Source organism: Cydia pomonella, chromosome 9, assembly GCF_033807575.1.
Source record: "Cydia pomonella isolate Wapato2018A chromosome 9, ilCydPomo1, whole genome shotgun sequence".
NCBI lineage: Eukaryota > Metazoa > Arthropoda > Insecta > Lepidoptera > Tortricidae > Cydia > Cydia pomonella.
The window spans coordinates 17,001,719-17,027,200 of NC_084711.1; the positions used below are offsets into that span (position 1 = coordinate 17,001,719).

The 25,482-nt window shown below is 36.8% G+C and overlaps 1 protein-coding gene across 1 annotated transcript; it reads right to left on the bottom strand.

Annotated features, from left to right (window-relative positions):
* Positions 1 to 1,534: 1,534 nt before the first annotated feature.
* Positions 1,535 to 23,439, bottom strand: LOC133521523 (uncharacterized). The gene is made up of 5 exons (XM_061856529.1): positions 23,118 to 23,439; positions 21,430 to 21,529; positions 20,072 to 21,144; positions 7,626 to 7,805; positions 1,535 to 2,173 (listed from the first exon to the last, which is right to left on the bottom strand). The coding sequence occupies exons 1-5, from the start codon at positions 23,260 to 23,262 to the stop codon at positions 1,803 to 1,805; spliced, it is 1,869 nt and encodes a 622-aa protein (XP_061712513.1). The 5' UTR covers positions 23,263 to 23,439; the 3' UTR covers positions 1,535 to 1,802.
* Positions 23,440 to 25,482: the final 2,043 nt, after the last annotated feature.

Below are 25,482 nucleotides of genomic sequence, written 5' to 3' on the forward strand. Positions count from 1 at the left end.
AGCTAAACTGTGGAATGAACTATCGCCTGCGGTATTTCCGGACCGATGCGACCTTCAAACCTTCAAGAAAAGAGCGTTTGCCATCTTAAAGTCCAGCAACGCACTTACAACCCCTCTGGTGTTGCAGGTGTCCATGGGCGATGGTAATCGCTTACTATCAGGGGTTCCGTCTGCTCGTTTGCCTCCTACATCATAAAAAAAGACTATTTACTTTTAAATTAAAATTTAATATAAATTTAATAGTTTAGTTATTTACTTATTTTGTTTATTTATTTTTCGACATGTACCTTTATTAGTAAAAAATGTATTTATTATACACTAGCACTAATAATAATAATAGAATAATAATATACACCTATGCAAGCGGTAAGATAACGAGTCGTAATATCTATCAAAGCAGCAGCGTTTTTATTGATCCGACGTCAAAAGTGAAAGCCACACGAATGGCTAGAACAAGTTCCGTTTTGGCAATGCCCAATGGGGCCTACTTACCCACAACATTATACGCGGCCAAGATAGATCGTGCATATTAAATAAACAGTAGCCGTCTTTGTCCAAAGTTAACTTTTCTTTAGCGCAGTCATTAAGGCCACAAAATCTTCTTCAAATTAGAGAAGTTTTAAACGTCTTGTGCTTTACTAAAATCGCATTTAATCTTTTCAAAACGCTAGAAATTTAACATTTTTCCTAATTACCATAAGTGTCGTAGTCTTGGATAGATTAATGGTACTGTCGGCGAAGATATTACCTACTTACATTTTTACCGACATTGTAATGAGTACATAAGTTTCATTGTAGACCTGTATATTCATATATCTTAAGCCATAATCATACTGCGACATCATATTTGTATTTCCCCCATCGGCACACAAACCTCCTCAAGGTTTTGCCTACGATAGGTCTTGTGAATTCTAGACTGTAACTTGTTCATTTAATAAATATGTAATAAAAAATAAAAAAAGAATTTGACCAAATACCGAAACAAAGACGGTTTTAATTTTTGCATGTTCTTAAATAGACTTCCTAGCAGATGCTGCTTTCAGGAACCAAATTGAGTAAAGTAATGTAATCACTGTAGGTAGATCAGTCAATATGTCGCTTGCGTGTCGCAGTGCTGTTGGGATGCCTAAACTACGAAGCCTTTATCGGATCTCATCTAATAATGTTCCGATCTTCATTCGATTACAACTCAATTAATCATGTTAGAGTATAAAGCGACAGTCTATACTCAAATTACTTATTGTTATCACCAGATTTCTCCTATAACAAACATGAAAACCTAATAAAACCTTCATCGAGGTGCGAGCTCTTAAAAAAATGTATTGTAGTCCGTTTGCTACTTACAATCTCGGCAGATACGGTCCAATTTTTAATGCTTTCACTATTTGTTGGACAGTTACCAGAATCGATGAGTCGCCGTCCGAGATTTTTATATTTTATTTCACCTAGAAATAGATGGTCGGTCTCCGCCATTCGGACACTTTGTCGTAACGAGGGAACCACTCATTGAATTGGTCCAAATAAAAGGAGAGAGAATGAAAAAGTCAGTATATTTACAAAAGGCAATACATATCTACAACTATGCATAATATAACAACAACGGTATTATGAAACTTTAATACAATTTGCTTAGTCATTTTAATATTTTAACTAGTGGCAAGTTGACCGAACGTTCCAAACAAAGCAACACTTATGAAATACGTTTTGTTTATACACATAAACCATTATCACATATTAATTATTTAATAAATAAATTGAGCACTAGCTTAACTAGGTTTCTTAATGGTAACTACAAGTCTTATTTAAATCAGGAAATACTCGGGGCCAACGTAAGAGCCACATTTTGGGAAATCGGCAGGAGCTTGAACGAAATCACCTTCCTGTCCCACTTTAAGTATAAAGTCTAGTCCTCTTGTCCAATGAGTGGACCTTTCATCTCTCATCAGCCAGTACCCTGGATTATCAGCTTTGAAACGGAGCGCTACTACTCCGTACTTTGGAATGGTTATAGTGTCTTTTATAATAGGATCAATAAGGTTTTTGGATGGGAACAGAGTGCCTTCTTCGTTCATTTTCACAATGGTGTCCTTGTCTAGACTGCTGTTGAACTCTCTGATGCCGACCACGTAGAAACTGTAGCCGTGGAGGTGGAAGATGTGGTCAGATTCGCCGCCTGCAGACAAATATTAATATATGAGCCAATTACATAAAACAAAAATATCTCAGCGGTTAGATCACAGAATATTGGAAATGGGATAGGAATAACCATTCTACAACAATATGATTTTGTAAAGCATTGGTAACCGATGGTAGAAGTGCGCGACTTTTAGTGCGGAGGTCGCGAGTACAAACCCCGGCTAGTACCAATGAGTTTTTCGGAACTTATGTACAAAGGCTCTCTTGATACTTCAAAAACGGGTAAGAAACTTAAATTTTATCCACAAAAGTTCTAAAACAATTAAATACAAATTGTGTGTTGTTTTCTCATTTTAGCTGGTGGAATTGAATTGACTTTTAAGTGGGAGACAGTTAGTATTTTCCTCACGTTGATGTGATGAAAAATTGCGTGTTTCACCCGGAGGCAAAGTTTGTTTAACCCTCGTGCCTTGAAAGCCTCGCAATGCTCAAAATTCCATTTTCGAAATACTGGCTACGCTCGTGGTTCAATATTGGAATCTTTCGCTTGCTCGAGTACGAGCGGCAACAACTTTGCCCCCTTGTAAAACAAATAACTTGTTCCAACGGCTATTATGTTATATGTGAGGTGGAGTAATATATATCTGGATAGTTCTATTCTCCCCTTACGTGTGACATGAATAAGATTAGGTAACCTACGCGTTCTTGGTATCCAATTTTATCCCGTAACTACCAAGGAATATTACGCTTTATTGAACATTTTGGTCTTGAAATTGATAGGTACGGGCGAGTCCTACGTGCCTTAGTTTTCAATAGATTGTACAATGCTGAAACAGCAGGCCAATTCGAACGTGCTTCAGATATTATACCAATATCTACTTCATGGATAAAAAGCCAAAAGAAAATATTTCATTAAAGACAGAAAAAGTCGCCCTAACGACTTTCCTATTGGTACATTCCATTAGGCTATCTTAATTATTTTTTTATGCATAAATAATTTTATTCTTTAATTATGAGCGGATAAAAAGTGGCTATCATATTCAAGGTGTTATTCCCGGAACTCGATTCAGATTTTAAAAAAATGTTATGGATTAGAACTGGTTTTGACACGAGCTTGACGATCACCTAGGTGATTGTTGTGCATCTCACGCACGACTTCACTTTATTTCGCATGCACCAATCAGCGTCAGCCTTCTTCAAGGTCGTGTCAAAATCAGTCCAACACCATAACAATTTTTTAAATCTGTATCGGGCACCTGGTCTTCTTGCCGGGACTTTCCGTCAATAATAGGTACGATGCACCTACCTACAATAAATAATTTAAATAGAACAAAACTAGCCGAAAGTGGGTTCAGGTTGAAACATATGAATGATATTTGGATCAAGTGAGGACAAGTACGAGCGAAATGCACGATATTTCAATCACATCAGTTAGATGTCAGTCCTATATCAGTGGACGTTCGAATTGGCCTAAAAGTCTAAGCGTCGCACCTGTTCTTAAGCGGAATATTGCAATTGGAAGGGCCAACGCTTGATGTTAATGAATCCCTCGGTCACCGTAATGTACTAATACATAGTAGGACCACAAGGCCCAGTTGTAAATAAATCAGACACTTTCGGTGCACACATCTGGCCCGCACTGAATCATTCATCCCCTTTGACGAGTTTCTATTCGGCGTATATAGTTCGTGTCATCCACGATGACGCACAGATTTGTCAAATCTAACCTTTAATAACATGGCAATACGAGTGAAGGCTCGCGTCGTCGTGAATGACACGATCTATACGGCAGTAGTGCAAAAGTTGCTTCATCTTTTATTTAATGACACGTCTAAGCACGTTCAGTGACAGCTGTGTATGGGATAAATATTGCAACGACGTTGTCTCCCACGAGGAAACAGGAGAGTGACCATTTGTAACCTTGTTACATTGAGATATGGCTGTGTTGTGTATTAATATTGAATATAACGTCGAATCTAGGTTTTTTTATACCACGTGGGTGGCAAACAAGCATATGGCCTGCCTGATGGTAAGCATTTCCGTAGCCTATGGACGCCTGCAACTCCAGAGTAACGTAACTAATAAACGAATAAGATTAAGACACCAGAATGGCAATCATTTCCTCTTAGTATTCGCATATAGAGTTACCTGCTTCGTAACAAGAGATAGTGAATACGTATGTATGTAGTATTAAAGCAATTTCATCATTAACATGAGGTAACCTGGCTTGACTTGAGTCACACTGAGCATCCAGTGCGTGTTATTGGCGTAGGTCGGGTTTGCGTGATAGCCAAATGTTCGACCAAGGTTTAAATAGCTACTTGAGATTTCATTTTATTACTGTGAACGATGCAAAGTATATATAAGTAATAAACAAGACTGATTTTATAAGTAAATACAATTATAACCGGTTTTTAGAAAATGGCTCTAACATTGTCGCCAATATTTATATGTCAGGTCAAAAGTAGGTTAAGAAAAATGACTTAGCTAGGTTTCAATTGCTGAGAAGGCACATTTTTGTTTGGAAGCACTAAATGACATAGAACTTTTTTTATAAAAACAGACTGAATTACTACAAACAGCATTATACATTTTCAGTAATTTAAAAATCGATTTTGCTAGGTCTTTTGTTTGAGGTAGTTACTTTATGTATCTTAAGTAGGTCTACATTAACCAATATCTTAAAGGCGGGATTCCACCAGTCTGCGGTACTGTGCGACACAAGCATATTCAGTACATAAATGCTTGTGCTAATACTTCCAAGAATGTTTTCATTGATATATAGCACACTTGACACATAACGCCAAGGATTACTACGCTCTCATTAAAACTACTCTCTTCACCCAATTCATAAAACTTTACAAGCCTCAATTAGTTAATTTAAGATTTATCCCTTTCTTACAAATACATGACATTACAAACATGACAGGTTAAGTAAAAAAAAAACCAAACGCCATTAGTGCTTTACTGGTCGTAAAACAGTAATTTAACTGTTCGCAAGTTAATTGATCATAAAAATAGATATGTAAAAGAGATAACTACTTATGAAAGTATGTACGTATCTGAAAACTAGGAAAGACCTAAATGCATAATATTGCAGTTTAACTATGTAACATATAACAAGAAGCTGTTTGTGGTCGATAGAGAGAAAGTTGCGATCACGTTTTTATTTTATCATCTACGACTTAGGCTATGACACATGTGGTTGTGTGACATGATCGTTTTATGTTGGAGCACCTAAATAGGTACAAAATATAAAGTATCAGAATTTACGTTCATACAATAAAAACAATATAAATACAAGTATTTTTGTTTTGAACGGCAAATGTCTATTTTGAACTATAAATAAGTATGTACCTACTAGTTTACGTCTATGTTACAATGTTTTTTAATTGGATTACCTATAAATGACAATTCACCTCTGTCACAGCTGTCGCAAGATGAAGATCGCGCGCAACGTCGGTGCCCGGAAGTAACTTGCCTCAGACACTATAAATTAAAGGTCACTAAAACAAGTTCCCGTCACCGAACACGAAAACGAAAGTTGCATATAAAATGTTATTTTTTATACTTATCGGCGTTTAGATAAGATGTATGTTTAAACGTACCTACGTATTGATCCAAAGTCAGTAAGAGGTGAACGGCTGTCAAAGGTGAGATTTTCTATACATTTATGCTTGCATAACCTGCTATTGTAATCGCGAATATTGACACGTAGAGACATCCTGTCGGTTTATGCTAACATTCAGGTGTTGAGCAAGTAACGTTTAAAGCTTTCCACGAAGAAAGCCGTTAACGCCTTTTAAGGCTGGTCGGCACAAATTTAACAGCATTACTTTGACTTCTAGGCTCCTTCAATTATCGCCACAGAACTTAATAGCTTATTCAAGTGTAGGCTTTAATGCTTCTAACTAATTTGTTTATAATTTATAAGAATTAATTCCACTTAATGAATGTGAAAGATAATTTAGGTTTAATATCTTTTTAATAATTTAAATATGTAAACACCTTTTAAATCTCTAACACGTCCAATTACTGTAATTAAGTCAATTTTAGTCTAAAATAACGAAACGTTACGTAGAGAGAAAGTCAAGATTGCGTTCCAACCCAAAAATTAGTTTACAATTGAATATCAGATAAATGTGGGACCGAGGCTCGTGTGGAATCGTTTGCGGCGTGCATTGAAATATAATTATATATGTCGCTTTGTCGCTGTCACGCAAACCATTCTAGTCACAACGGTATTAAATATCAAACAACTGGGTAGGTTTGTCTTCATGCTCTCTTAAAATATTTTATGACTACCTATATTTGAACAACCTCCTAGTCTAGTCGGTACTTCGGTAATGACCCTACTTTCGAAGTAGGAGGTCCCGGGTTCAAATCCTAGTAAAGGCATTTATTTGTGTGTTATTGACAAATATTCGTTCCTGAGTTATCGATGTTTTTGATAAGTATTTATACACCGTGTTTTTTTTTTCGTTAATTTCAAGGGTGCATCCCTGAGTTTAAATTAAGTAAGTAACTTTCTCAAAGACATCGGTTTTCTCATTACCTCAATATCGGAGATAATCAATATTTAATTTTTATCTTATAAGGCCCTTACGAGCGTATACACTTGCCTTAGAGCCTGTTCACATATAGATTAGTGTTTATGATGAGATAATACATTTGCTACTAAACGTAAATACTATCTCGGACAATTGATGTTCGAAATGACATTGATATGTCACAGTTTTCAATTGTTTGGTTGAGTTAAATGTAATGGCCGTGTTACAACAACGCCATATGCCACATTTAATTACTTTTTTTTAATAAAAATAGTAATTAAATGTGTTTAAAAAGTTTTAAAAAAAATAGTTATTAGAAAGCTTTTTTTTTTTTTTATTAACTATGCCACTTAGTTTTCCTTAACGTACTTAGGTACCGATACCCCTAAGTTAACGGAATTCAATAAAAACACGGTGTATATAATTATATATTAGGTATATATATATCATCGTCGTCGTACTTATATTATACGACGGATCAAAAAACATAGTGTTCATTTTCTACTAGTGTATTTCTAAAATGCAGCATTCAAAGCGAATCCTTATGTCGGCTAAACGTTGTATATTTAGACAAAGTTAAATAATCAGTTTCCATTAAGGACCAACTTGAGTATAAAACAAAGTTAAAAAGGGATAAGCTTATTAAGAGACTACGGCAATGATTGATACCAAGTTCCAACGATTTTGAATTCAACATTGTTACCCGCATATCAAAATGTTCTATAGTAGAAGAAAGTCACTTCCCCAATTTAGAAAAATAAAATCTTTTCTAATTGCCTTTAGGTAATATATCAATTGTATGATGATTTGACCTGTTATATTAGAAATATAATAAATCTTATGAATATGAATATGTACCTATGTATATACTTTATTGTACATGGAAGTAAAAACACAGTTACATATAGTATGAGAAAGTTTGTGGCTAGTGACACTTACCTTGATCGAACATGACGACTTCCACAGTGGAGCCCAGTGGCACGCTCTTGACATGGACGCACTCGTCGCCCAGGCCGGGGCCTTCCTTGCACAGCGAGTCAGGCCTTACGTCCGCTGCTTGAGTCAGCAGCGGCGACGCAGGGTACGTGAAGCGGTGCCCGTCCGTTTGACCCCAACTCTCTGAAAAACAAATTTACAAGTGTAAGTTTTGTAATTTATATCGTAACTAAAGTTGTATTTGCACCAGATAGTCTTCGGAAAATTAAAGGTTGCATTGCATTTTAGGAACTAAATTATTCTTCAAGGTAATAAAATATATTGTGAGATTTCTTTCAATTTCAATTCCACTCATATCTAACAATAATAAGAATAACAATAATAATTATTTATTATCACAAACATACAAGAAAACAAAGACGATAAAAGAAAAACAAACAAGTAGACACGTTGAATAGAAGAGCAGCAACAATGAAATTAACATAATTTCTTAAGTCTATCCAAATTATGTAAACAATAGTGTGACAAAAGGGATGGACTCAGCATTTGCTGTGTTACAGACTGGCTGTCACAGCGCTGGTTTTCAGTTCACCCCTAATTATAAGTAAATATTAAAATACTGATAGGTTATCTTCTATGTATTTGTAAGGAGGGGAGTGAGATTAATACCTAAGACAGAAGTGGCATTCAAACGTTTGCAGGTAGAATTTTCAACATTGAACATTGTTCATCAAATATTTTTATATATGTAAATATAGAAACAAAAATAACGTTCACCAAATATATTATTCTATCTGCGACCTAGGTAATAACAATATGTACTTTAATAGCCATCAACTTTACTGTTAGTACTTATACGAATTTTACAGTTGTCTGCATTGTTTGCAATAAAACTTTATTGTCCTCAATCCTCAATACAATGCAAATATATGCGTTATTTGTTACAATAAAACGTTATTCGTATCATTTAGTTTAGAATAATACTCATATCTAGAATTCTGATTTCAATATCTATAATGTTATCTAGAATTCTGATTTCAATATCTATATAGTTACAAAACAGATATTTAGTTATTCTATAACATGTGATAAAGTTTATACACGAGAGAGCGAAATTAACAGATGATATTCAGTGTACCGTCGATACCTTTCGGTCCTTAGGCTACGTAACAAAAATTGTCACAAACACTTGCTGTTTCAATTCCTCTTGACATATGTACTTCCAAGCTTGAGAGTTTTCTTTTAACATAAACATTCTCTGATGTTCGAGTACTTCCGTCTATCAACTACCTATAAATTATTGATTTAAATCTCAATAAAAAAATATTTGACGAAGCCTGTAAGTATATTCTCGGAAGTGTTAGTGACTTTTACTTACAATAAATCGTAATGCATATCTAAGTATTCACATGGATGTTGTAAAAGCATGACGTAATAATAACCAGATAGAGGTAAATTAATTTATAAATTAATGGGGGAAACTATTATATTACCATCGTACACAAATGTAAAACATTCAATTTAGTCTGAAAAGGCCACATTCGAGAGTTAATCAAGATGCGGAAACATTTCTATGTTATAAGAAATGAGAGCAACGGAAATGGTCTGGTAACCAATGTGTCCAAGCATCAAGGCTACTTAAGCCCTAGGGCTGTTGCGGGTGGACATCGTCACCGACATTACACAAGCACTCATCGCACGGGTTGCACAAAACCTTAACAAATTATACACCTAAACAACACTAAACTTAAACCTTCCACAAGAACCACTCTATTAATAGGTGAAAACCGCACAAAAATCCGTTCAGTATTAGCAATTGAGTTTATCGCGAACATATATACATATACAAACAGACGCGGCGGGGAACTTTGTTTTATAAGGTGTAGTCATTGAAGGAATATACACTTTATTTTTCGAATAAACAATTTGCTAAAGGGCTAAAGTAATTCAGGTTTACGGAACCTAATCATCGGGGCAAGCACGTAAGCTTACCTATCATTTCGCAGGATTTGGAATCGGTGTCCTCGAGTATAGTAAAGCATGAGTCGACTTTCTTGACCTATGAATGGGTCGTTGCATATCGTGTAGCATGCAACGTGATTACGCTGTAATCTTGCTACAATACACAAGTAGCTGCTTCATGGTCGGAATAAGAAAAAAAAAGAAAAAAAAACATCTTCGTTTGACATCATCAAAAAGTTGACTTAAAATGTACCTAAGCAGAAAATTTTCCATCTCAATTCATAATGAATAGGTATCGTAAGAAACTTTATGAATAAAAGACGATCAACATTATGCACAACCAATTGAGATTCAAATGAGTCGCATTTTAATGGATAAAAATATATACATGGTGTTATTATTCCTTCGTATTCATCAGGAATTAAAAATTGTTGTAAGCGCCAGATTTTGTTAGACAGATGTAATTGGTAGGCGTATTTCTGACGTCTACATTTCTTAAGTTGCTCATCATATAACTTATTCCAATAGGCGTTAATTTACAAGAGTACCTACGCCGGCTCATTTAAATATACACGGTAGCGATCAATTAATATTGCATTCGTCCAAATATTTTAAACAAATAATATTATTACAGAAAAATATTCGTTTTATTTTATTCCATGTAGAGAAGAGTTAAATACACACCTACGTCGTTTGTGTTTAAAAAGCGAACAGTACCCCTAGTGTAACTTTGATCGACATCATAACGTGACGAACGCGTTTGCGTTAAGTCTCATTTTGTATAGGATTTTGAGGTTCCAAAACGTCCCGCTTGGCGCGCTCTTTCGAAATCCAATACAAAATGAGACTAAACGCAAACGCGTACGTCACGTTTGGAAATCGAATTTATTTACACTAGGGGTACAGGTCAACATCGGGGTAACTTTTTTGGGTTATATCCATACAAAGTGGCAAAAACGGAACTCTTATAATTTCGTCCTTCATCTGTTGGTCTGGCCCTCTATCTGTTCTCTATCACACATCAATTTTCCCCAGAAACCATACATGAAGAATTGTAGGCACTTCTTACATCTTACATTCATGAAGTTGACACCCATTTAGATCTCTATTAGGAAAGGGTACACCTAATATTTAACATGGTTTCATTTTCACATATATGTTAAGTAATTCTCTACTGAACATATTAACACCCGTTGGTGAATTCGAAAAAAGAGAATGGCGAAATGCATCCGCATTTCGTTTCGAATGAAACGTGCCTTATAAAATTCGCACCTGCTACGACTATGTTATGGGATTTGACCACCTCTCCACGCATAGAAGGATGCGATTTTACCCTTATACACCTTTCCATAACCGCGTTCATCATCTTTAAGAATAAAAGATAAACATGGCCGTCTGAGACTAGTTATGTCTCTGCCTAGACACTACTACGATTGTAAATTAATTAACTAATTGGTCAATCTGTGCAGTCCAAGCCATTGGTTTATATAATACAATATACGAGCATGGCCCGGTTTGTAGTAATGCAATCAACGTAATGTCTCCCAGACGTATGAGACGTTGCAGATACCAGAGGACCTACCGCGAACCACGTTCGACGTGTTGCTTCTCTGTCGCACTTGTAAATTTGTACGTAAATGTGACAGGGAGGCAACACGTCGAACGTGGTTCGCGGCAGGCCCTCAGTATATTGCTAGAATAGTTGCCGCAGCCGTTTAAATATCGATTACGGCGAAGTAGCATGCAATCGAGTAATCACGTACCCCGCTTACTGCTATAGCCATTATTGGTGGTCTATAAAAAGATTGGCGAAACGACGCGAACGCCAAGACTTATCGCGAATAATTAGTTTCTGGACTATTTTATTCTACAAGATTCATTCGTGGAATAAATTATTCGCAAATAACTTATTTACGAATGGATTATATAAGAATTATCATTCGAAAAAAATATTCGTCATTCGCGATTCGGTTATTGAGAATCATCGTTATTCGTCATTCGAATACATTTTGTCCATCTCACCAACAACATCTAACCTCACGGTGTTAAATCATAATTATCAATTTAGTTTTTTAGTGAACATAACTATTTTTATTTTTTTCTACTCGTCGACTGTAATGGTTAAATTAAGATATCGTATACCAAACCGTTTTTGGGTACTTTTCATGTATGGGCTCCCAAATCAACTATAATATTCATTTCGAAACGGTTTAGTCAACTATAATGAAATGGACCAATCACAGCTCGCCGCGGTCAAGAGGACGAAACAAAACTATAGCTCAAATTAATTATTTATTTTAGGTTGTATAGTGCAAACAATTGCTTCATAAGTCATAAACGCACATGTGACACCCTTAATATAGCAACATCCATAGACTACGAAAACCGCTTAGCGTTTCTTGTTAGTGTCCATAGGCTACGGTGGCCAAAATCAAGAACAAAACTGTTTAAAAAATGATTTTAGCAAAAAGCAAGGCCCATCAATCAAGCTTTTCCATCTCGTACCTTACTTAGGTAACTCAGCAAGCTTCGTCCCTAAACCCGGTACTCGACTGAAAAGCTTTCTTTTAAATCACGATTGTATAGAATCCTACTTTGTTTCTATCGAAGCCTAACTAACAATCAAATACACGCTCGCTAAAGTCAGTTTATTCAGCTTATTTGGTTATCATTTAAATACTTTCATGACACTGCAATCGAAAGTTATAATTAATTAACAACAAACTTGATAAACCTGAAACTTAAACTTGTTTTTTTAAATCTTTAGCTATAATTATTGCTAGTAAAATATTAATACATTTATACTTAAATTGCATTTAGGTATGTACCTATATACAACGCATTTAAGAGTAAATTGATATCTTTGAAGGCCCTCTATATGTAGGTATAAAAATATGGTCAAAGCTTAGCTTTTCCAATTACAATTTTTTTGCGAATCTTGAGCTAACTACTTTCAGTAGGTAAGCTCATGTTACATAGGTACTTATATAAAAATTCAGGATCTTTGAAAAATAAATTTAATGTGTACAATTGCTGTTCGCATTCGTACGACGCTGTTTGCAGCCTACCGCACACGTTCGCATTCATAAATCTCCTTATACCGCCGTACGGTGCCGGAAAGAGTCGAACGGCTCCGATCACGGCCGAGTACCTACGATAAGGATCGGTCACAGCTGGCGGAAGCCGTTCAGCGTCTTCGACGGCCGAACATAGCTCAGGTTGTTACTAACAACCAGTCTCCAAAAATGAGATTTACGATTGCCGATCACCCGCTGTCCTACATCTGTTCGTCGGACTCAACGGCTGTACGTGTGCTGTCTGACGTCTCGACGGCAGGACGGAGCACGGGAGAGCCGACCGTCGCTTTACAACTGTTGCGATAGCAAGTCGCAGGCGATCGGGCGTCTCTACGGCCGCAAGGAGGATGAGACTGCTAAACGCAGGTGTCCAACCGCGGAGACAGTCGATCGGCTAAATGCGAATAGTGTGGTGTAAAACACTCGGCGAAAGCCGACTCCGCGTCGACTGGTCTTAAGGTCACACAATCAATAGTAATAGAAAAAATGTTTCTTCGTCTAAAAATGCAAATAAACAAAAAAACAATACCTAGATAGGTTGGTATTAAATTTTTCATAATTTTTACCATCACGTCACGCTACCGAGGCCTATTCCACATTCGAGAATTTTCACGAGATGTGTTTATGATATGACACGAACCACCTTACAGAAAACCGCAGCCAAATAACACTTGACCCTACTCATAGTGTTGTGTTCCTGCCGGTGAGTAAGGTTGCCAGAGCTCAACGAGGGGGGTGGGGTTAGGGTCGGCAACGCGCATGTAACTCCTCTGGAGTTGCAGGTGTACATAGGCTACGGAGACTGCTTACCATCAGGCAGGCCGTATGCTTGTTTGCCACCGACGTAGTATAAAAAAAAAAAAAACACGAACTTGACATTACTCGCGGACCAATCGCGATGCATCTCGCTCACGCTTGTTAGTAGATTCTCCCAAGTTTTGCAACAAGAGTCTGCGTATACGCAACAAGCCGCCGCGTCAGCGCAATCGCACTACATTATTTGCGGTCAGCGCGGACGTGATTATCTTCACAGCTTATTGCTGCGCTTTCATCATAATTATGGGATTTTGCATGTATATAATTTTATACTAAAGAAACTTGTAGAATGATTGGTCTGCGAAATTGTGTCAATACGTCTGAAGGAAATTATATTAAACATCCGCTTAAAGCTACTTTCTTAATCGTATTTTTTTTCCTTTTGCATACATTACCTAGATAGTTCGCTACAGCTCTAAGCTAGATTTCGAAATTACATAAATAAACCGGTGTGCTGCAGCATTAATTTTAGCTGGTCATAGCGGTGTGTGTGTTATAATTAATTCTCTTTTTATGTTTTCTGTAAAATATTAATTCTAAATACTTCTACTCACAGAGTGTATTTGGCATAAAATACTTACAAATCTTACAATACTCTATACAGTATTGCGGAGGCGTTCGTAATATACATTTTCATCACACTTGCTCGAAAAAGATCTTATTTCATGCAAGTGTGCTGAAGGACAAAGGCCTAGTTTGTTCCCGCGGGAGTTAGGGATTGTAAAAAAAAAGCTGTAACTCCCTAGGGAGTTATAGCTTTCTCCTATAATTATGTCACTTATTCATACAAATCAAGTAGTTAATGAGTTTTACTTTTAAAATACTGATGTTTTTATTTAATATTTTTGTTTATGTTTAAAATTATTTAATTTGATTAATTTAACAGCCGATTAAAATATTTTTACATAATTTTCGATCGTGGCTGAATGCCGAATGGTCTGTGCCTTCGATGCCTCACCTGCCAAGAAATTACAAAATGGCGGACGAATGTTTGATACGAGTATGTCACCGTATTTAAGAATTATTTCGCTTAAAATTTCGTTTTTTCTTCGCAAGTGTGATGAAAAATATTGTGTGTAACTCCGGGGGTAAGAATATTGCAAACTCGGGTCTTTAATTCCCTGCCTGCCTGCCTGCGGCTCTCGGGAATTACCACCCTCGTATCCAAAATTTCTCTTGCCCCCCTCGTTGCACAATGTACTATTGTATTACCCATCTCTATTGAGTGAATGAATGGACGAATGAGTTTGAATGGCTGTAAAAATGCCTTCGAAAACAAAACGCCGCATATGTTAAAAATATCGTATGGAGATATGACTTTTTAACTTAAGCAGGTACAAACACTCTCACAAGATTCGGTTGTCATTTTTACTGTGTAATTACTATCATTTTAGCGCGTGTGAGTACCAACCTACCAACACGTGAGTGAGTGTATGTGAGTGAGTATGAATACCTTAGTGCGGTAGACGCTTACGCGATTGTTGCTGATGTTCTTGGGACATAAATATTCATGTCTTTATTGCCACAGTAATTCGGTTTATACGGAAACTAAGCATCGTAAAGCCGGTCAAATGTTAGTATGAAAACGAACGCTCAAACACAATTTCTGTATTGTTTGAATGATATGATTCGATATCGAAATATGTGAATGTAACCCTTATGTACAGTAAGCATCAAATAGATAGTCACGGCCAAAGTGGCCAAATATATCGGGTCACAGTCATGTTTATTTCTATCACAAAGGCGTTACGATAGATTCGGCTACTTTTCTCATCGAGACGATTCTAACAACCCCAAACACAATTAGTTTGCGTTATTTCCCATAGCCACCTCCTGTCTCTATCATCAGATCAGCTCCATGTCATCATAATATTGCAATGTCATCCGATTTACATATATATGTTTCAGCTTAATCGGAAATCGGGAAGTGAGTCAAAATTACTTTCCAAGATTTCACCCACCCCACCCTAACTAACATACATCACCAATTCACCATACACAAGACCGCCTGTTGTTACCTAATTCTATTTTTCTTTTAAAATTTTAAAATGTATTATAATTAACATTAACGATTTGTTAGCTGTGCGTCCAATACGCAGTTCGTCCAAATCGTATTGCGTCCATTCGTCTACTACGCGTTTCGTCCATGATATGATGCGTCCATTTCGCGATTCGTCAATACGCAGTTCGTCCATTTCGCGATTTGTCACTCCGCATTTCGTTCACTTCGCGTCGTGATTCGTCACTAATCGAGTTCGTCAATTTCGCAAAAAAAAAAAACAAAAATATCATTTTGTATGGGAGGTACCCTAAATTTTTTAACCGACTTCAAGATTTCAAAACGAGGAGGTTATCAATTCGGTGTGTATGTATTTTTTTTTATGTTTGTTACTCCATAACTCCGTCGTTTTTGAACCGATTTTGAAAATTATTTTTTTGTTTGAATCTATATATATACAGATTGGTCCCGTTTTTGTCAAAACTCAGTTCCGATGATGGGATCTATGAGGAATGGAGGGAACTCTTCAAATGTAAAGAGCATACATGTATTTTTGTATTTTCATCAACAAATCAAGCATTTACATTTAAAAAGTGACATTTGATGAAGTGGAACTGCCGGTGGATGATGATCAGAATGGAACTCTTCAACGACGCATAGTTCACGTTTGGCAATTTGTCCTCTTCGCTATGTTTGTGAAGCAAATTAGATTTTTAAGACAATTTTTTGTCAAGTTTGAGTTCTGGCGATGGGGTCCATGAGGCATCGAGGGAACTCCTCAAATGTTAAAGACATAATATAGTGATCTTAGTATTTTCATCAACAAATTAAGCATTTAAATTTATGGAAGTGACATTTGATGAAGCGGAACTGCTGATGATGAACAGAATGGAACTCTTCAACGCCGTATAGTTCACGTTTGGCAATTTGTTGTGAAGCAGTTAGGTTTTCAAGGTACATTTTTGTCAAGCTTTTGTTTTAATCATGGATTCCATGAGGAACTCTTCTCTTTTTCTACTTTTTCAACTTCTCAACTCTTTTTATTATTATTATTTTATGCATGGTGTGAAATAATTTATTTTAAATACAGTCGAATACCCTATTGCGGGTATTTTACTAGTCTTTTTAATTTCATTGTATGAAATCCAAAATCAACAATAATCTTTCTTTCATCGGTCTCCCTCATTGAAGTCGGTTTTTTTTTCTTAAAAATTATTAGTGCAACGAGTATGAGTAGTGCGTGTCATCCACGATGACGCGCAGATTTGTCAAATCTAACATTAATTAACATGTCATTAAGAGACAAGGCACACGTCGGCGTGAATGACACTATCTATAATAGGTCCACTTAAATAAAAGCTTTAAAAAAATACTGCTGCTTATCTAATAGTTCTTTGAGCTATTATATGACTGGTTTGTCTGTCTAGGTATAGACAGGCTGCGTAAGATGAATATGCAAGAATAATTACTTTGTTATGGTTACGCAAAAATGGCGCGAAGCTCGATAGTTCAAAGTAATAAGTTAGTATTTAATAGTGCCAATGTATAGGACATACGTAGCCAACGTTTAAATAAACTGCTTTAAAAAAAAAACTAATCCATGAGACGATTGGAACTCACAAATAAACGTCAATTTCATATAATTTTGACATCCTTCACCCGTGTCATATCACACGTAGTTATACCTATATTGATGCATGCGAGCAAGATGCGCAGCGAATAATAACATCAATAACAGTTTTTGTTTCGAATGCAACTCTAAAGCTACATACGGTACACGGGTTCTATTAAATTTTGGTAGGTCCGTCCACGTGGATATCACGTAGATAATTTTCGTTGCTCGCACGCATAATTAAAAGGATTCATGAAGTTTTACCTAGCCTGATGTTGGTTTTTATGAAATTAACGTTGTTTTATCGTATAATATTTCTCTCAACTTGAAGTTTGGGAAAGTTTGTAATAACTCAACCCCTTCAAGTAAGGGTTATAAATTTCACAAACCCCAACCACGGCGCTTAATTTTTTTTTTGGCTTGCTTATTTTTATTTCACACAAAAGCCGTGGAAGTTGCAACATAATCACCGACCTAGTAACACAGTATGTTATGTAACAACGAGTTAAATGGCTACGATACAGTGAGACGTGGCGTCTATGTTACCTACGAAGTTGAGTTTGATCCATTATCATAGAAACACTTTCCAATTTTAGAATATGATCTTGATTTGATATTAGTTTGACATGTAAATCCGACATGAAATAATACTAATAATTATCAAAAAAAGTGGCTGTGACATAATCGGACAGACAGACGGACATGACGAATCTATAAGGGTTCCGTTTTTTGCCATTTGGCTACGGTACCCTAAAAAGAGGTATTTCTTAAATTGATATGCGCCTACAAGATCTTAAGTGCCAATTACATTGACGACCGTTTTGGCCTAGTGGGTAGTGACCCTGCTTACGAAGCTGATGGTCCCGGCTTCAAATCCTGGTAAGAGCATTTATTTGTGTGATGAGCATGGATATTTGTTCCAGAGTCATGAGTGTTTTCTATGTATTTAAGTTTTTATAAATATTTATATATATTATATATATCGTTGTCTAAGTACCCTCAACACAAGCCTTATTGAGCTTACTGTGGGACTCAGTCAATTTGTGTAATAATGTCCTATAATATTTATTTATTATTTAATTACATACACACTTCCCGACATCAGGCCCGAAATAAGTCGAGATTTCGGGCCTGATAATCGTTTTCCATTTCACGGAATATCAGCACATCGTTAACAATATTTGATATGTCAAAATACTTTGTCTCTAATTGCCAAAGGTGTTCAATGTTTGATATTTTTGCATATGAACAATTTTTTAACATTTCAAATATTGTAAACGATGTGCTGGCATTTGGTGAAACGGAAAAATACTCTTGTTCGGGCCCGACTTCGGGCCTGTAGTAGCCCTGATAATGTATGGATGGAATTGGCATATGTTTCCTAGACTTTACGTGTGTAAAAGGTTTTTAACCTGTAATTCTGTAAAAAAGAGGGGCAAATAGCAACTACGGGTAGCTAGCCTTATAATATAACGAGACCTTGTTTTTATTTAAAAAATAATATATTTAATTAGTGATGTTCTTCTTCTTGGTTGGAGGAGTGATGTTGCACTCTGTAGACGAAATGGCTACTTTTCAAATTCAGCCACCCATATCTCGCAATATTTACTAATAGTAATAACCCTTTAATAACCTACACATATACATAACTACTGCTATTTTTTCGGTAAATTTAATGTCTTATAGCAATTTGGTTTAATTAAATGTTATGTATCAATGAAGATCATTTTAAGACTATATAATTATGAACGCCAGCAAGTAGCTTAAAATGATGTTACCTCAGTTAAAGTGCAGTTACCTTTTTTGTTACCTTTTTGCCTATTACAAACGAAGTTTTTGTACTTTTCAGGCATGCTAGTCGAGTCGCACAGTTAAATTAATTTTAAACAGAAAGGGAGCAACTTGCCAAAAAGTGAACAGAATTCGGATTTGAGCGAGGAGCGGAATTCAAACAAAAGTTATTGGTATTTATCTGATATTGTAATAAAACATAAATTAGAGGAAAAGTTTGATTTGTGTTCAGCAATAGAAAAAATCAAACAAGTGCGGGTCGGACTCGCCCACCGAGGGTTCCGTACTTTTTAGTATTTGTTGTTATAGCGATAAATTTCAACTGTCTAGCTATCACGGTTCATGAGACACGGCCTGGTGACAGACATATAGACAGACGGACGGACGGACAGCGGAGTCTTAGTAGTAGGGTCCCGATTTACCCTTTGGGTACGGAACCCTAAAAAGATTTTCAAAACTAAATTCGAAATGCGTATCGAAGTAATGATTTTTTTTTCACACTTCATTCTTACGAAGAAATTATGTAGTTTCCTGTTATTTTCTTAACAACACTTAAGTACTAATTGGAGTTATATTTGAAAACATCGTGCTAATTTATAAATTGTCCCCAAAGCAAAACCATAAATACGTTCACGCTATGTGGAGTTAAAAACCTCATTTTTTTATGAATATTAAGTAAAATTCATATTGTACCTATTGCCCTTTCACCACTTTCCGTTTCTTTTGTTGAATTAAATGAATAAGCCATTTAGAATAAATTACTTTAAATCGCATAATGCTCAGATATATAAAAAGACGACCTTGGAAGGCACTGTTCTACATAAGTTAACCTAGTGAATAACAAAAGTCAGTGTGTCGACGACATTTCTTTGTGGTGTATTGTAAGCGTGGATGCCTTCTATTTAAGATGCCTAGTTTGGCCATGGTTACTACGTAATGTAAGTTATTTAGTGATGCTTCAATGCAAGGCATGTTTTGATGTTTTGAGTGTTGTTGAACTAACTCCTTCGAGTGTTGCAAACGTTTGCTACTTATGTTACAACAAATTTGTAATGCAAATAGATACCGTAGGTAAATGCTTGTGTAAACACGTGAACTAGTTAAAATGCTAGTAGTATTTTAGTTTTAGGTACATATGTTTGTCCTGGGTAACGTTTCGAACTTAATTAAAACTACTTCTAATTATACTCACCAACTCGTTTCGCCGAAATTTGACGAGTGGAATAATTGAAAGGCACATAAATTATCTTTTCGATAACTCCGGCTAACTCCACTGGAAGTTTATCCGCCGCGCGCAGCTCGTCCAAACATAACACACTAGCGTGGGAACACCGAGCACGGCTCACAGTCGATAACTCGCGCACTTCGGAAACGGGCTTCTCCTGTTCATGTAACACTTTGTTGCCTTTATTCACGTACACTAACTCCGCCACACCTTCCAAGTTCTCTTGGCAAACTTTATCAGCAACAACTTTGATTTTATACACGCCGGGAGCTTTATTTGCATCCAAAATGAAATCTGCTCGCTCCCCTCTTCCCATTTCGATTGAATCCACATATTGGGGCTCTATTCTATGACCGTCCAATGCGATTACTCTCATGTCATGCTGGTCGATAGATAATTTTACAGGGCAGCTCTTTGAACCACCACCATAAGCCAAACGGAATCTGTATTTTTTTCCAGAATCAACTTTAAACTTTGATATAGGGACATCTGGAGAATCTGCAGTTTTACCTTTACCGTTAATCAGCAGAGATTCAGCATTAGGAGTTTTTGAGTTCAGTTCAGCAAGCGGTCCCATAGAGTGACCCCATTCCGCTACAAATATGGTGTGTTCGGTAGCATCGATATCGTATAGTTTCCGTAAGGGATCTAGTTTCGGAGACTGCCGAACGATGAAGGCTCCAGCGAGCCCATCGGCAGCGTCAGCGGCGGAATGCGCGTGGTACATGTGTGTTCCGACTTCTGATGCTCGGAATTTATACTGGAACGTGGTGTACGCCGGTTGAGGGCATTGAGTGAGCATGGGGGCTCCATCCATGAAGGGAGTTTCCTTCTGTGGTTGGCCCCGCCAGTGCATAGCCAGTGCGTGCGCGGGCGCGCGGTGCACGACGTCCACCACGAGGATGTCGTTGTGGCAAACATGTAAAGGCGGGGCAGGCAGTTCTCTATTTATAGTGAGTACTCCTCTTTCCCGGCCGTCTGCAGAAATACACATTGCGGGACATTCCTCCCCACTTTTTTCAGTGCAGCTACCACATGATCTGCAATTAAAATGAGGTAAACGCGTCCATTAGTTATAACTGCATAACTGCTTTCTAAGCTACAATGGGTTTTATAACTTAATAAAAATAAATAAAAGAATAAAATGCCAGTCAAGCGAAAATATCTCCACAAAAAGCTTCTACATAACATAATAGTACCTACTCTACCTAACTAGATAGTTGGAAATTTACTTTTGCATTAGCGATGCCGACATTGCCGACTGTAGCTTAACAAAGTGAATGTTAGTTCAGTTAAGTATTCCGTCATCTTAAATCAACACTTACTTGCTGAGAGTCTTATAGACTTCGATGACCAGCTTTACACGGCAGATCATAGGCCAATCCAGTTCGTTACATTCGCGGTCGCAGTTCTCGAAATACTCCTCTGAAATGACACAAATAATGACTATTCATGATTGATTTCATGATTTAAAGGCTTTTAGTGACAGAAATATTGTCACATAGCCATTATATGAAAAATGCCCTGAACCCGACCATATTAGATTATGTAAATTGTATATATGAAATGCTTAGAAGTTAAAGATCTATATGGAAGGTAAATATGCTGGTATAATATTTACGATCGATGTCACAATTCGACAAAAAACAGTGTGATATCGCGCTTCAAGTCGTGGAAATTTTTATTTTGTAAACAGGTTATAAAGTTACTTCAGGGTGCCTAGCCAAGATGCTAATGGTTCGCTCCGTAGCGAACAATTTGCTAATGTATCTTTGTCGCACCAATATGTAAGAATGATAGAAAGAGATTACCGTATCGTTCGCTATACGGAGCAAACGATTGGCATCTTGGCTTGGCACCCAGAGAAGCCTACGTATTAAATAAAAGTTAAATTGAAGTACAGGGTTAGTGGCGTAAATTAAGTAAGGGTTAGTGACATAATTAATTGGTACGAATAACAAAACTTTTCGTGATAGAAATAAAAAAGATTATTGTAAAAAAAATATTGTGAAAAGCTTTATTACACTACGTAAGTATATAATTGTGTTTAACCAAACATATATAACCATAGGTATGATATTCCGAAAGATATGATGAACCAAACACTGAGCTTAGGCACATGACGTATGTGAGAAGCTCTGGAGCCCTGACAGCCAACATCAAAAAATCGAAAAAACCTAAGAAAACTGTTACTAGAATACGTACTTATGCCAGAGCAGAACCATTTTCAATTTAAGCAGTAAGCCCTCTGGGCTATAACCGCGAAAATCGAAGTTCGTCAATTGCGGGTATTTTTCTCTGTCACTCTAATTACGTCTTAGTGAGAGTGTAAGAGAAAGATCCCAACAATTAGCTAATTTAGATTTTCGCGATAGGCCCCCTGAACCTAAGTCTACCGACTAAAATGCCGGACACAAATAGCATCCCAAACGTAAGTAAACGCTATTCACTCTGGTCCGTATATTGAGCCTGCAGTAAGGTAGGTAAACGTCCCATGGCTAGACAAGCTAATGCCAAATAGATGACACCCTCCTACTGTTATACCTCTTGCTAACGATGAAACAGTGGTGAGCACTCGGACGTCCACTATACCTTGTAATGTAGGTACTAATATTTCAATTCAAACTAGCTAGAAAATATTTTTTCAGAAATGTTTTCGAAAAAAGTAAAACGATGAAAATAAAAGTAGGTCTAAAACTAATACCAACTTTATATGAATTAAACTTATCGGTCCTTTAACGAACTAAATCGGACTACGACTTGAAGAAACTTTTAATTTGATTTTTGATCTACATATTTAAATCTAATTAGGTAAGTATTATGAATTAAACTTAGGTACCGCTAGATTCTCGTCATTATAATTACATCTGACTTTCCAAGTAAACACCTCAGTTATAAAGGGATGTATACATGTAGAATACAAATCATAATCATAAATCCTTTATTTTATACAATGAAAAATCTGCGGTTAAAAGGTTAAAACAGAGCTACAATTTTGTAGCGAATAACCCACCTGGCATCGGCGTGTAGTAAACGACACAGATCACACACGCTATAATAACACTCAACACAAATATCCTTTGCAAGGACATGAGCATATAGTTAGGCTTCACCATCGGCGCACTGCACGCGTCAATCAACTTCTTCTCAGACTCCATGGCAATTTGGTTTCTTCTTTGCTCAATTTAAATGAAACGCTGTAAAATGTTAATGGCCTTAATTAACGTATCGTTTACATTTTCGGCATCAAACGAAAGTGAGCGTTCTGAAGTGCTCAAACCGCCATAGCGCGCGACCACGCGAGTCGACCAGCGAGTGGTGACTGGGAACCAGTCGTGCGCTTGCAACATAGAAGAGCACCTCGGCCTTTGGTGCTGTCATGCAGTTCCAATTCGGAAGTATATTGCCGACAGAGAGTTAACTCTCACTGTGCCATTATGCAACTTATTATATAATCTTTATTAAATTGTACAGTAAAATAAGGGCGACTTAGTAGCGACTGTAACATTTTGGTAAACCTGACATGACTGCGAGTATGAAGGGGGAATCACCCCATTACCCCTAGGTGCAGGGTTTTAGATACGGCAATTGCCGCAATGTTGCAGTGTATAAATAGTTTAGTTTCAATTTTATGTTTTAGGTATAGTTAGAGCTCTAGTTTTAAGTAGTTTAGTTAATTAAAGCATAGCCACCTCGTCGTCGAACGGCGTATGCATGGGTCACAACGGGATGAACAGCGCTGGATTTGCCAGCGACTTGCTGAGTTGTGACCCTTTTATGGCATTTTGCGCTAAATGTTATACATTGTATTGTCGACATATTTTTGTCATCCGTGTTTGTTTTGTCATAAATAAATGTATTTTCTTTCTTTCTTTCAGGGTTGTGCTGAATGCCCGTCATACGCATAACTTACTCATATTTAACGATTTTTTTAACCAACTTCAAAAAGGAGATTCTCAATTCGTCGGAATATTTTAAGGGTTCCGTAGTAAACTACGAACCCTTATAGTTTCGCCATGTCCGTCTGTCTGTCCCGCAGCTTTTCTCCGTGATCGCCAGTGTTAGAAAGCTGAAATTGAGTATAAATCAATCATAACAAACATTTGGTAAAAAAAAATCTATATATACTCGTACAACGTGTCTCTACCCTCTGGACATAGATGAATAGGACGTGTTGATTAGGGTATTTCTAACCTATGTACAACGCTCATTCCAAACGCCGCAGAATTCACGGTGAAATTAATGATTTACGATTTAATACTTCGGAACAGCCTAGTATGGCGCATGTCACTAGCTAGTGTCACTTTGATCTTAATATCGTCATTGTGAACGACTACAATATGCTCCTATTTATTGATGATTTATTTGGATTAGTTTAACTTTTTTTTATGTTAATCTACTTAATCAAATAATTTACCATATTAGATCATCCCTCAGAATCGGGATATCGCTGAATTTCCAGAGAGTAGAGACACGTTGTTTTCGGAAATATTCACTCCGAAGAAAAAAGGTCACTCGAGCATAGAGGGGAGGCTCGTGCTGAGCGTTACAACGCAAACGGACAGACACGTGCGGGCAGACGTCGGTTGTAAACGGAGGACCTATTTGGCTTGGCGCCGACTTCAAATACATCAGGAAATCGTATGTAAGTACTAATTATTTGTTGCTTTATAGTTTCCTAGGTATTTTTGAAGGCGATTTTATTAGAGTAGCTTTGATAGCTTAGGATTATTCCTGTTTCAGCAAGTTAGTGTTGCTAGCTACAAAAAGTAGTTAACTTGTACAATCAAGAAAAAATACATGCACACTTGAACTACTCAACACTCTATGTAACGTTGAAGTTACACAACAATGTAATGAATAACCTTTACATTTATTATAGAACAACAAATCATCAATATAACTGCTACATTGAACTTGGTCATTGAAATGGCTCAACGAAGGGGGACGGGTTTAGGGTCGGCAACGCGCATGTAACTCCTCTGGAGTTGCAGGCGTACATAGGCTACGGAGACTGCTTACCATCAGGCGGGCCGTATGCTTGTTGTTGTCGAAAAAAAAACTCGGTGCGTGTACATATGTACCTATAGAGATTTTTGACGAATGTAGGTAGTCTTGCGGTTTTAGCGTTTTCTAATGCAATTTTAGATAGTTTAGTGGTTAGATAATCTGAGATTTTATTCAATACCTAGTGCGTATATAACATAGCGTTACCGCGCAGCATCTAGTCAGTTGCATAAAAGTTCTAGGTTCATAAACAAATATAATACATTTAAAAAAATGAGAACCGGGTAAATATATAGCCATAGGTCCTACTGAGCAACTTTTACTATGGGACCAACCCCGAAATCACGGAAAAAAAATTGGCTGTTTTGTAC

What these genes read in the sequence shown, in the direction of transcription:
- LOC133521523 (XM_061856529.1), bottom strand. Translation starts at nt 23,262, where the DNA reads ATGGAGTCTGAGAAGAAGTTGATTGACGCGTGCAGTGCGCCGATGGTG. An exon ending in GTCTATAAGACTCTCAGCAA is followed by an intron (nt 21,145 to 21,429) that starts GTAAGTGTTGAT and finishes TTTTAATTGCAG; the next exon opens with ATCATGTGGTAGCTGCACTG. An exon ending in AATTTCGGCGAAACGAGTTG is followed by an intron (nt 7,806 to 20,071) that starts GTGAGTATAATT and finishes TTTGTTTTTCAG; the next exon opens with AGAGTTGGGGTCAAACGGAC.